Source organism: Eptesicus fuscus, chromosome 2 (genome assembly GCF_027574615.1).
Source record: "Eptesicus fuscus isolate TK198812 chromosome 2, DD_ASM_mEF_20220401, whole genome shotgun sequence".
Classification (NCBI taxonomy): Eukaryota; Metazoa; Chordata; class Mammalia; order Chiroptera; family Vespertilionidae; genus Eptesicus; species Eptesicus fuscus.
The window spans coordinates 4,151,178-4,164,347 of NC_072474.1; the positions used below are offsets into that span (position 1 = coordinate 4,151,178).

Below are 13,170 nucleotides of genomic sequence, written 5' to 3' on the forward strand. Positions count from 1 at the left end.
CATGCTACATCTTAGAGCATCTGCTATACCTGTTCCCTCTGCCTGCAATGTTCTTCCTCTATCTGCCTCTCTCACCTCTTCAAGTCTGTGCTCAAATCAAACTGCATTATGAGCCTACCCGTTCTGATCATCCTCTTTCATACTCCAGCCTTCTAGACCTCTCCCCACAAATGTTCCACTTGACCTTTTTCTTTTTCCCATACACGTAATCATCTTCCAACATACTGTATATTTATCATGTTTATTGTTTTTTTCTCTGATCGCCCTCCTCTTCTCATTAGAATGTAAACTCCATGAGGACTGGGATCCTTTTGTTTTGTTCATTCATTTCTAGAATAGTTCAGTACACATATTAAGAGCTCAATAAATTACTGTCTAATGAATGGACAAATAAATTCTGATGGAATTTTTGCTGTGGTAAACAATGGAAAGTGGAAATGGTTTTGTATTATAAAACCATTTGCCTTTTATGCCCTAGGCAGTTTGGCTCCGTGGATAGAGCACCAGCCAGCAGACTAATGGGTCCCAGGTTCCATTCCAGTCAAGGGCACATGCCTGGGTTGTGGGTTCGATCCCCAGTAGGAGGCGTGCAGGAGGCAGCCGATCAGTGATTCTCATCATTGATGTTTCTCTCCCCCCTCTCTTCCTTCCTCTCTGAAACCAATACAAATATATTTAAAAAAATAAAAATAAATTACCTCATTTTTTTTTCTGATGAAATCAAATTCAACTAGTATTTTTATTTCAGAATTCAGTATTGTACACAAGAAATTATTGTCTTTCGTGAAGACTTAGTGAATAAAATGTGCAGAAACTGTGTCCGTTTTCCTAGTAGCAATTTGGATATTCCTAATCATGTAAGTCCACAGTCTTCTTTCTAAAACTATTACATGTTGCATCACATAAAATTTTGTTAAGCCACTTGGTAATTTACCCTCTTAATGTTTATTTAAATTATGGTTATAATTTGAACATACTTTTGTCAGTAAGTTAATATTTGTTAGTAATCAGTGTTTCTCAACTTTCTCACTGAAATATCCCCTAATGGGTGGAGGAAAACCCAGAACAAGCAGGAAATTTCATTGAAGCTTCACTGTTTTGCTCTAAAACTCATAAATCTCACATTGTACTTCAAAATATATGTATGTGTTTATGCCAAAACCGGTTTGGCTCAGTGGATGGAGCATCGGCCTGCGGACTGAAAGGTCCCGGGTTCGATTCCGGTCAAGGGCATGTACATTGGTTGCGGGCACATCCCCGGTAGCGGGTGTGCAGGAGGCAGCTGGTCGATGTTTCTCTCTCATCGATGTTTCTAGCTTTCTATCCCTCTCCTTTCTCTCTGTAAAAAATCAATAAAATATATTTAAAAAAATATATATATATGTATGTGTTTAAATAAAATGTTCATGTTTACTAAATATTTCCTGTGATATGTTAGAAGGATGTGTAGTGCTTATCTTGCAGCTTCAAGGTGCCATGATACATGTACCCCCTTTTCAGAAGTTATGAAAAGAGATCATACAGACATTTTCTATATTTATTTTATAATAGTTAAAGCTTTTATAGGCTAAATTTCTATTCTTGGCATTGCTCAAGCTATGAATTATTTTTAATAAATCTTTATTATTCAGACTAGAGGCCCGGTGCACGAAATTCATGCACAGTGTGGGGGGGCATTTTGTGTCCAATAAATCTTTATTGTTCAGATTATTACAGTTGTTCCTCTTTTTTCCCCCATAACTCCCCTCCACCTGGCAACCCCCCCTTACCCCCCTCCACTGTCCTCATCCATAGGAGTACAATTTTTGTTCAGTCTCTTCCCACCCCCCCACACCCCCTTCTCCCTGAGAATAGTCAGTCCACTCCCTTTCTATATCCCTGATTCTATTATATTCCCGTTTATTCTGTTCCTCAGATTTTTTATTCACTTGATTTTTAGATTCACTTGTTGATAGATATGTATTTGTTGTCGCTTTGTCGTTCATAATTTTTATCTTTACCTTTTTCTTCTTCTTCCTCTTCTTAAAGAATACCCTTCAACATTTCATATAACACTGGTTTGGTGGTGATGAACTCCTTTAGCTTTTTCTTGTCTGTGAAGCTCTTTAGCTGACCTTCAATTCTGACTGATAGCTTTGCTGGGTAGAGTAATCTTGGTTGTAGGTTCTTGCTATTCATCATTTTGAATATTTCTTGCTACTCCTGTCTGGCCTGCATAGTTTCTGTTGAGAAATCAGCTGACAATCGTATGGTTACTCCTTTGTAGGTAACTAACTGTTTTTCTCTTGCTGCTTTTAATATTCTCTCTTTGTCTTTTGCCCTTGGCATTTTAATTATGATGTGTCTTGGTGTGGTCCTCTTTGGATTCCTTTTGTTTGGAGTTTTCTGCGCTTCCTGGACTTGTAAGTCTATTTCTTTCACCAGGTGGGGGAAGTTTTCAGTCATTATTTCTTCAAATAGGTTTTCAGCGTCTTGCTCTCTCTCTTCTTCTGGCACCACCATAATTCGGATGTTGGTACGCTTGAAGTTGTCCAGAGGCTCCTTACGCTATCTTCATATTTTTGGATTCTTTTTGCTTTTCCGGTTGGGTGTTTTTTGTTTCTTCGCATTTCAAATCTTTGACTTGATTCTTGGGATCCTCTAGTCTGCTGTTGGATCTCTGTATATTATTCTTTATTTCAGTCAGTGTATGCTTAATTTCTAGTTGGTCTTTTTTCATATCCTTGAGGGTCTCACTAAATTTCTCAGAGATTTCTAGATTCCTGAGTAACCTTATAACTGTGGTCTTGAACTCTATATCCAGTAGTTTGCTTTTCTCTATTTCTGTCATTTGTGACCTGTTTCTTTGTCTCCGCATTTTGGCTGCTTCCCTGTGTTGATAGAGTGGCTTTGTGTGCTAGGTGTCCTATAGGGCCCATTGGCTCAGCCTCCCTAATTACCTGAGGTGGACACTCTTGGTGCACCCCTTTGTGGGCTGTGTGCACAGTCTTGTTATAGTTAAGCCTTGATTGCTGTTGGTATCACTGGGAGGAATTGACCTCCAGGCCAGTTGGCTGTGAGGACCAGTTGTGTCTACGATGGGAGAACTTCTGTGCGGGAGACACCCTTATGGGGCAAGATTTGCTTCAGTGGAGCTTTGGCACTCACTGAGTCTGGCCCCTGAGTGTGTCTCTTATGGATGTGAAGAGTTGTAATCTGGATGGTCTCACTCTGACCACTGGGTACACTGGCTCTTGGATCTCCAAGGAGGTGCAAAGTCAGCCACTGCCTGAGGCCACCCAGCAGGAGCTATAGAGATATCTGCAGATTCCTCCTCTGTGTTCAGGGTTTGGAGGTGCCCAGATGAGGCCCAGCTGTGAAGCAATGCAAGCTGCTGTCCAGCCTTGGGCCTTCTTTTGGAGGTTCTGGGGCTATCTGACCCAGCTGCAGTTTGTTAGGTTTTAGATTGCAAAAGGCCAGGCCATTCATATGCAAAAGCCTCTGTGCACAGCTTGGGTGGGATTGTAAATTGGGTGGGGAAGGGTCTCAGGAAATCAACAAGGCAGAGCAAACAGCAAAGGCTGATCATCAGCCCTGCCCCGAAGAGGTCCCTGGTGTCCCGCGGCACTGAGCAGGAACAATGATCGCTGCAAGCACCTCTGAGAGAAAGCTGCCCTCGTGTTCTGGCCCAATGCCAGACAGTCCAGTTTCTCCCCGTATGAGTCTGGGTCCCCGGAGACTTGCCCGGAACTGGAGTTCAGAGTAGTCAGGAGCTTGTATCTCCCTCCCAATTGAAAAAGACAACTGTGTACCCAATTGCTAGCCCCTTTCCGCACGTGCCTCCGTACCTCCGCACTTCACTTCCACACCTCTGCACCTCCTCCCAGTCTCAGTGTGCTTTTCTCTTTCCTTCTAGTTGTATAATTTCCACTCAGCCAGCCTTCCCGTGGTTCTGGATGATGTCCGTTCTGTCTTTTAATTGTAGTTTTGATGTGGTTGTGCGCGGCAGTAAGTTCAGGTGTTTACCTATGCCTCCATCTTGGTTCCTTTCGCTATGAATTATTTTTAGATGAACAGAATTACTAAATGAGTTTATTATGCAGATACACTAGTAAGTACAGTTGCTCCAATATGACTATTGGGGGGGTGGATTTTACAGTAATGATATTAAATGAAAACTCAAAGTTTTCCTAAACTACAGGACAGTCGATCTCATTTCATCTGTGTTTCCCACAGCTCTGTAACTCAGAGTTCTAATTGTTCCTCAAATTTTCTCATTCTTTTTGGTAATTAATATTTAATTTGAAATTGTTAGTTGTTTTAGCTTTTACAAATGAACTAAAGTTTGTTTTGTATCATTCTTTTTAGTTTGTGAAGACTATCTTATCCCAAGGACACCTGACTCCTCTACCCCTCTATGTCTGCCCAGTGTACTGGGCATATGACTATGCTTTGAGAGTGTACCCTTTGCCTGATCTACTTGTCATCGCAGACAAATATGATCCTTTCACTTTGACCAATACCGAATGCCTCTGCATAAACCCAGTAAGAATGTAGTTAACATTATATGGTCATACTTTGTCAAGATTAGAGTGTTATTTCTTTAAATTTAAAATGTGTATTTAAAAATATTACTGTTAGAGTAAAATATACCATTAATGAAATACTGAATTAGTTTGGTATATACTGAAAGTTCTTAAACCTTCAGTATGGCATGTGACTATAAAGTAATGTGATTTTTTCTATCATATATATATATATATATATATATATATATATATATGCCAAAGCTTATAAATCCAAATGAATATTTTCCCTTCAAAGTAACTTACCTTAGGATTCCTTTCAGGGGATTGCTTTCAAAGCCTGTATCCATTCTCTTTAAACATATAAATGGTATTTATCCTTTGAGGAGGATTTTGATTTTTAGAAGTTGCCCAAGTCCCGAAAATCTAAACCTGATAAATGTGGAAATTCTTATTGAGACACATTTTATTACTTCATTTTTTTATGCAGAACCTTGAAGTTGCTTCAGAATCTTGAAGTTGCTTCAGAATTTCTACAAAAGTATGATTGACTTTAAATTTAGGGAACACAGACTGCATAAAATTGTGGCTGATGCCAAAATGTCTCCACTAGAGGCTTTATGCTCTGTATGCTTCCTTAATTCTGGTGAATTTTATACCTTAATGCTTTTCTGTTTCATTTAGGTCATTTCTAGAAACATTGTGCCTTACTATTGGTCACTGCTTCCTCAAATACACATGTGTTGTGCCCACCTCCCAGGGTGTCTCGGCCACAGAGCTGTTGACATTTTGAACCAAATCTTTGTTGTGGAGCTCTGACCTGTGCACTGTAGGATGTTTAGCAGGATCCCTGGATTCAACCCACTGGATGCAAGTAGCAGCCCCCAATTTATAACCATCAAAAATGTCTAAGGATATTTGACAAATGTGCCCTGGGGAGCAAAATTGTCCTTGGTTGAGAACTACTCTAAGGATGAGCATAGTCAACTGATTTTATTTTATTATTTGAAATCTGTGGCCTGATTTTTGTAGACTATTCACAATTTAATAGTCTTTAACAGAGGCTATGTCCTTATTTAAATCGAATAGTTTGGGTATTCTCATAATTAATGCTTTATTTGAAAATGCCTCATTTCTGAATTTTTCCACCTTTTCATCCTGTAAGTGAGTAAACCACTTTCTACCATAATCACATCTTTTTTACCTTATTTATACCTTTTGGGCCCAAAACTTGCCTTTGACATTGCTTCATCCCTTCTTAATACTTATTTACATTAATGAATGCCTGCAGTGGGCATGGCAATGGCCAGGGACACAAAGACTGAAAGGACAGAATCTCCCCGAGTTTAGTAGTGGACAGACAGCTGGATGTGCGTTCAGGTGCTTTGAAGGGCACGTTGAAGGGGCATGAAACCTAGATTTTCACTGGGGAGAGGGATAGGAAAAATTTCTTAAAGATTCTGGGTGTCTTATATGCATCTTTAACATCACACAGTACTGTTTAGTTCTTATACTAAGTAGAGCCACTCCTACTTACATTTCCAGTCACACCTGTTAGCATAAGATGGTCTAGCCCCGTGGTCGGCAAACTGCGGCTCGCGAGCCACATGCGGCTCTCTGGCCCCTTGAGTGTGGCTCTTCCACAAAATACCACGGCCTGGGCGAGTCTATTTTGAAGAAGTGGCATTAGAAGAAGTTTAAGTTTAAAAAATTTGGCTCTCAAAAGAAATTTCAATCGTTGTACTGTTGATATTTGGCTCTGTTGACTGATGAGTTTGCCGACCACTGGCCTAGCCAACTTGAAAGACGTTTGCTTTAAGTGTATTTTATAGTAATATCTTCTCTCTGTAAAGATCAATCAGAAATCTGTCACATCACTTGATAGTCACATCTGATAACTTTTAAAGTCATGATGACCAAGGAATTGGATTTTAAAAACAGGAATTCTTCTATAAAAGTTGAGTATTCACTTACAGGCATTTTTCCCCCCACAGGGCTCTTTTCCAAGAAGTGGATTTTCATTCAAAGTTTTTTATCCTTCCAACAAGACAGTAGAAGATAGGTAAGTGTGCCCACAGAAACGGACAGAAAAAGCTGTTTCTGAGTACTATATTGCTAAAAATCAAACGTTCTGTAGGTATGTTGAGGTTTTTAAAAATGTCTGCAGTGATCCTTTGGAAATGTTATTGTGGTCAAGCTGTGTGACATAGAATATTATGTATTTGATGGCGTGTTTCTGATGAAATAGATCAAGCATTGTTTTCTGAGGGAAATCTTGGACCAGCTATGGAGGTGGGCTTGTTTTCTCACAGTCTGAGTTCTAATGATGTTCATATTATTCGGAGAGCACAGCCCTGCCCTCCACATGGTTGAGTCTCAAAACCTAGGTAATCTGTCTTAAATTGGCAGCAAAGAATTTGGAAGGAGCTGGGTGCAAGTGTGGTGACGGGCAGGTGTTGGAGTTGGGGGAAGGTCTTGAGGTAAAAAAGAGAATAATCACCTGGTGGGTTGTGGTTTTCAAAGGATGATCTATAGATCACCTGCATCATAGTCCTCGAGGATCCTTGTTAAAAATACTGCCCTAGCTGGTTTGGCTCAGTGGATAGTGTCGGCCTGTGGACTGAAGGGTCTTGGGTTCGATTCTTGTCAAGGACACTTATCTGAGTTGCAGGCTTGGTCCCCAGTAGGTGGTGTGCAGGAGGCAATCAATGATTCTCTCTCACTGATGTTTTTATCTCTCTCTCCTTCTCCCTCTCTGAAATCAATAAAAATATATTTAAAAGAAAAAAAAAGTTAAATTCTGGGATACCAGCCCACATTTAGCAAATGGCTTGCTCTATAGTTATAGGGCCCATAAATATGCATTTTGATGCTATGTCCCTTGGATTCAGGCATCCTAACATGTAATGTCAGTTAATCAAACATATTTTGAAAAAACTCCACTTCTTGTTAAGAGCAAATAACCAGCCCTGGCTGGAGGTTCGATTGCTGATCAGGGCATATACCTAGGTTGCAGGTTTGATCACCCACGGGTCAGGGTGCATATGGGAGGCAGCCAATCTCTCTCTCTCTCTCTCTCTCTCTCTCTCTCTCTCTCCCTTTCATTCTAAAATCAATGAGAAATATATTCTCAGATGAGGATTAAAAAATATAAAAGAACAAATAACTGTACTCTAGTTTCTTATTAGAGAATATAATTTTGAACACACAGCTCAATTGTAATTTTTGTAATTAACAAATATATTAAAATCAATATATCTCATGATAAAAAAATTCAAACAGTGCTTAAAAGTATAAGATTGAAAAGAAAAATAGCTCTGTAATACCTCTGCTTTCTAACCCTGAACCCATGATTAACAGTTTCTTGTATATATTTCTTTAAAAAAATTGCGCATTCTTTCTGCTCAATACTTATGGATGATTGAAGTCCATTCAGTTTATGAGCTAGTATAAGTTTTATTCTTGGATTCATTTTACATATACATATATATATATATATATATATATATATATATATATATATATATATGACTAGAGGCCCAGTACACAAAATTCGTGCACTGGTAGGGTCCCTAGCGGCTGCTGGCCGGGTACTCCCTCCCTTCCCCTGACCACCTGCCGCCACCAGCCGGGGCCTTCCTCCCTTCCCCTGCCGGCCCGCCTCCTGGTCAGACTCCCAGAAGAACTCCGGTAGAGGGGACAATTTGCATACTATGCCTTTATTATATAGGATTCTTAATATGTTCCAAGCATTGCTTAGTTTTTGGAATATAACCAGATACTTGAATAAAGGTTTTTAATCCGTAAGTCTGACACGCGTCAGACTTTACCTAACCCACATTGAATCCTAGCTGGTTTGGTTCAGTGGATAGTGTCGGCCTGCGGACCAAAGGGTTCTGGGTTCAATTCCGGTCAAGTGCACGTACCTCGTTTGCAGGCTCCTCCCTGGCCTGAGCCCTGGTTGGGGCACATACAGGAGGCAACTAATCAATATGTTCCTCTCATATCAATATTTCTGTCTTTCCTCTCTCTGAAAACCAATAGAAAAATATCAAGTGAGGATTAAAAAGAATTTATTTTTTTTTTAAATTGATATGGTTGCTTTTAGGTAAGGGAACCAATCTTCTGAAGTCTCACCACTCTCTGTTGTCAACACCTGATGCCCCTGAGGGCATTTGATTTTGTGACCTCAGAATTAAGTCACCTCTGAGGGCTGTCTACCTGGTGCATATTTTGTCCATCTTCCTATTGACTTTTACTGAACTGAGATTTTATATAAAACTTGTCCTCCTGTGAGAACTAGTCCTAGGAACTTTTAACAGGTCTCAGAACAAGAGAATCCATCTGTCCCAAGCAAAAGCTGGGTGTAGCCCAGGCTTCATCTTTTCTGACCTGTATTTTCGCCTTACTTGAGTTTCCTCATTCTCTTACTTTTATCTTTTTACTAGAGGCCCGATGCACGAAATTTGTGCAAGGGGCTTGGCCCTCGCAGCCGAGGCTTCGTCCGGAAGGTCATCCAGTCTAATTAGCATATTATACTTTTATTATTATAGATTATATCTATCTGTAAACTATTTACTGTGTTTTAATGAGTTGGTATGTAAACAAATAACCCACAATTTGATTTATTATGATAGCACAAGAAACTTCAGTTACATTTCTTGTAATGTTCCCTGATTGCCATGTAGAATTGTTTTGCGTTCTAAGCACTTCATACAGATTTCTGTGGTAGTTCTTAACAGTGTATTATAAGTCACTTATGTGCCTATCCTTCTTAAAAATTTCTAGCACAGTAGTACTTGACTTGCATTTTGTTGAGTTGAAATAGTTGGTTCCTTTTCTTATGTGGACTCAGATGCTGAAAACCTTGGCATAATTTCCAAACTATAATTAGTATAAATAATTTGAGGAATCTTTTCAGTGCTGGATCAAACAAATTGATGCATGTTTATTTTTGAGAGAATGAAAAATTGTCAAGATATAGTGGAATAATTTGGTCTTCCTGCTATTTAGCTTCTCCTCAGAAGAAATCTTTTGTTAGAATAATTGTAAAATCATATTGTAGAGTTAATCATTGAAATGTAGTGAAAGTAGATAAGGTTAACTCTGTTTCAATGAGTACTATCAAATATAGTTGTTTTACTTTAAAACACAGTATTGGTGATATAGTAGAGAAATACCCACTCTCACAGTTGGTCAGAATAAAAAATGGTAAAAACTTTTATGGAGGGCAATCTGACAAGATTTATTAAGACCTAATCTGCATATACCAGCAATTCCATTTCTAGGAATTTATCCTACAGATATACTTGGGCATATACATAAAAAAAGGTACAACTGGTTTTTATGTAGTTTTTAGACTAGCAAAACAAACATTTAAATACATATCCATTTAAATGTATATGCTTATTTAGAAGTTTCCTAATTTATTTAGATTTTAAAGCATTAAAGGGATTAGTTTCAAAAATTATAAATATATTTATTACTAATTGAAAAAAGATATAGTGTTCATAGTATTCTACCACTTATATGTGTGTTTTATAGCATATACCCACACACACATGCATATACACTGAGTGGCCAGATTATTATGATCTCTGAATGCATAATAATCTGGCCACTCAGTGTGTGTGTGTGTGTGTGTGTGTGTGTGTGTGTGTGTGTGTGTGTGTGTATAGAGGGCCGGTGCATGAAGTCATGCATGGGTGGGATCCGGCCAGTCTGGCCAGGGGTAGGGGACATGGGCGGTTGGCCGGCCTGCCTGCTGGTCGAACTCCTGGTCGAGGGGACAATTTGCCTTTTATTATATAGGATATACACTGAGTGGCCAGATTATTATGCATTCAGAGATCATCATCATCTGGCCACTCAGTGTATATGATTAGATGATCTTTTATGTTTTATAAGGATATATTTATAAGGCTATATACAATTGCTTCTGGGAGTAGAAACAGTGTGAGACTGACATATTTTTCTGGCACCTTTTCAATTTGGAACAATATGCATGTTTTTAAATTTAATTAACTAAACCTAAATATTAAGACATGTACAATAACTTAGATTTCTAAAGTGTTTCATTTTATATTTTCAGCAAACTTCAAGGTTTTTGAGATTCTTGAATACCATCGAAGAAACAAAACTCATCAATTTTCTGCTTAATTTTATATTTTATGTAACTTTGATATTAGGTTACAATAAAACTTTAGAATGTTTAAATTTATATTTTATGAGATTTTGATATTGTTATAATAAACATGATGGTATACTTTACAAGGTTTTATAGGAAAAATATTTTCTAATCTTTTAAAAAAAATATGAAAATATGTATAAAGATGTAATCTAGTTACACATTTGCACCTAAAAACTGACCTTTTATTATTTCTATACTGGTCATACGCTAATGTTCATTTTAAGAAAAACAGATATTTAAACGTTTAACGTAGGTTTTTATCACCATAAAAGTCCTTAGAGTATGTCTGACAATTTTGAAACTGTTTAAATTTCAAATCACAGAATTTATTCTAATGATAGTTGAAAATCTTTGTTTCAGGATATTACTGTGATATTCATTACATAATTATCTTTTGGCACTGGAAATTTAAAAACACTGTTCCCTTCGTTTTTACATTTAGAAGACATGTTTACTTTGAAGCAGCATGTTTTGCCATATTGGCTATAATCACTCAACACTATTCCCTTACTTTTAGTTTATGGTGTTACAACAATAGCCTAGAAATAAATATGAATGACAGGAATTTATAGTACAAAGAGTGTTTCAAATTTAGGAGTAACCTAAATATTATAAAGAGCCTGGCATGGAAGATACTTCTTTTCCTGGAAATGAGCTTTTTGGGGAAAAGATAGTGATTAAAAAAAAACAAAAATGACATTAAAGGGAAAATTCCTCAAGAAAATTTAATGTGAAGATGATAAGTGAATCAGCAGTTAAGGATGAAGTGGTAATTTGAGATGTGGTTTGAGGATGGAAAATTCAGGGAGAATATTAGAAAAACAAGATTTAACTTTAATTTCAAGTAGCCTGGAAAAATTGAAGTAAATGTGAAATCAAGCCCTAGTTGGTTTGGCTCAGTGGATAGAGCATCAGCCTGTGGACTGAAAGGTCCTGGGTTTGATTCTGGTCAAGGGCATGTACCTCGGTTGCAGGCTCCTCCCTGGCCTGGGCCCTGGTCAAGGAAAAATATCCTTGAGTGAGGATATTTAAAAAAAAAAAAAAAAGTGAAATCAAGGCATAAGTTCAAAAGTTACTAGATTACTTGGAAAAAATTTATAATTTGGGCCTTGAAAGTGGTAGTGAAATAGACACAAGGTTGTTGGTCCAGTTATGAGAACCACAGAGCTAAATATGAAAGATTATGGGTAGAAAGTTATAAGTGTAAACTGGGTACAAGGTGTCCCCTCATTCATTAACTCATTCATTTGGCAGATGATTGCTTCCATATATAAAGATGAGCTACTTGAGACTTTTTCAGGAACACAGTTAATGGGTAGAAAGATAGGGTGTATTTAGGAGTTAGCAATGTGAAATGAGATGAAGCAAAACAATCATTTAAGAGCAGAGAAGTTGCCAGAACCAGGCAATAAGTATCAGAATAAGATAAGACAAAAACTAGAACCAGGTGGGGATCAGCATCATCCAGAAATGAAAAGGAAGCAGAGGTCTGAATGATGGGGCAGTGGAAGAGCAGCTCTGAAAGAGAATCCTGGGCTTCTGCTGCAGGTAAAAACAGAGGTGGTATGCTCTCACTTGGTGTTTAATCAGCTGAAACAGGCTGATCTCACTGCAGAAATCTGGGTATGAGAGGCATTTTCATGTGATGGTGTGCCTCAGAGCAAGGGCCAGGTAGACCACACAAGACAGATATGGGTAAGATTTCTATAGGGAGAGAAAAGCAACACTTGGTCTCTGTGTGGGTAAACCAAAGGAAGTGCCTAGAACTGTACAGACGAGTACCCAGTTGCTGGTCAGTAGGTCTCAGACCATCTACTCTGGATCTCTATGCCCAATAGAGTTGGCATGCAATATTTGTGGGAGGGTAAAATAAAGCAGGTTGGACTAAGGGGTTAATAACTGATAATGGCTTTAATACCCAACCCTTCTCCCTTGAAAGGCATTCATCCTCTCTTCCTCTCTAATAAAAGAGTAATATGCAAATTGGCCATACCTCCGCTATACCCATAAGCCATGCCCACAAGCCAATCAGGAGCGAATATGCAAATAAACCCAACCAAGATGGCTACAGCCAGAGAGAGCAGGAGGGAGGCTTGGGTTTCCCAGGCAATGGAGGAAGCCAAGCTTTCTGACTGCCCTTGCTGGCCTAGGCCTCCACTCAAGGCTACAAAGTTTCAATTATAGAAGGTAAACAAATCCAAACAGAAATGGCTGCTGCCAAGGAGCAAGCAGAAGGCTTGGCTCTGCTCCAGGCTACAAAGTTTCAATTGTAGAAGGTAAATAAACCCCAGATACCAGGGCCTCTGCTTGGGTAGACGGGGGACATGGCCAGCCTGCAAACCACCACAGGCCCCTCACGCAGGCTGCCCCACACTCCAAGGGAACCCCCACCCTGATCTGGGACACCCTTCAGGGCAAACCAGCCGGCCCCCACCTGTGCACCAGGCCTCTATCCTATCTGATAAAAGAGTAATA

The 13,170-nt window shown here is 38.9% G+C and overlaps 1 protein-coding gene across 6 annotated transcripts in view; it reads left to right on the forward strand.

The window, feature by feature from the left end:
• Positions 1-10,715, forward strand: part of POLE2 (DNA polymerase epsilon 2, accessory subunit) — a 36,715-nt gene extending 26,000 nt beyond the window's left edge. For all 6 annotated transcript variants that reach the window (XM_054725352.1, XM_054725357.1, XM_054725362.1 and 3 more), the window contains 4 exons: positions 749-857; positions 4,348-4,524; positions 6,500-6,567; positions 10,597-10,715. In XM_054725352.1, coding sequence (XP_054581327.1) covers positions 749-857; positions 4,348-4,524; positions 6,500-6,567; positions 10,597-10,615 — 373 coding nt within the window. In that variant the 3' untranslated portion in view covers positions 10,616-10,715. The remainder of the gene's footprint in view (positions 1-748; positions 858-4,347; positions 4,525-6,499; positions 6,568-10,596) is intronic.
• The last annotated feature ends 2,455 nt before the right edge of the window (positions 10,716-13,170 follow it).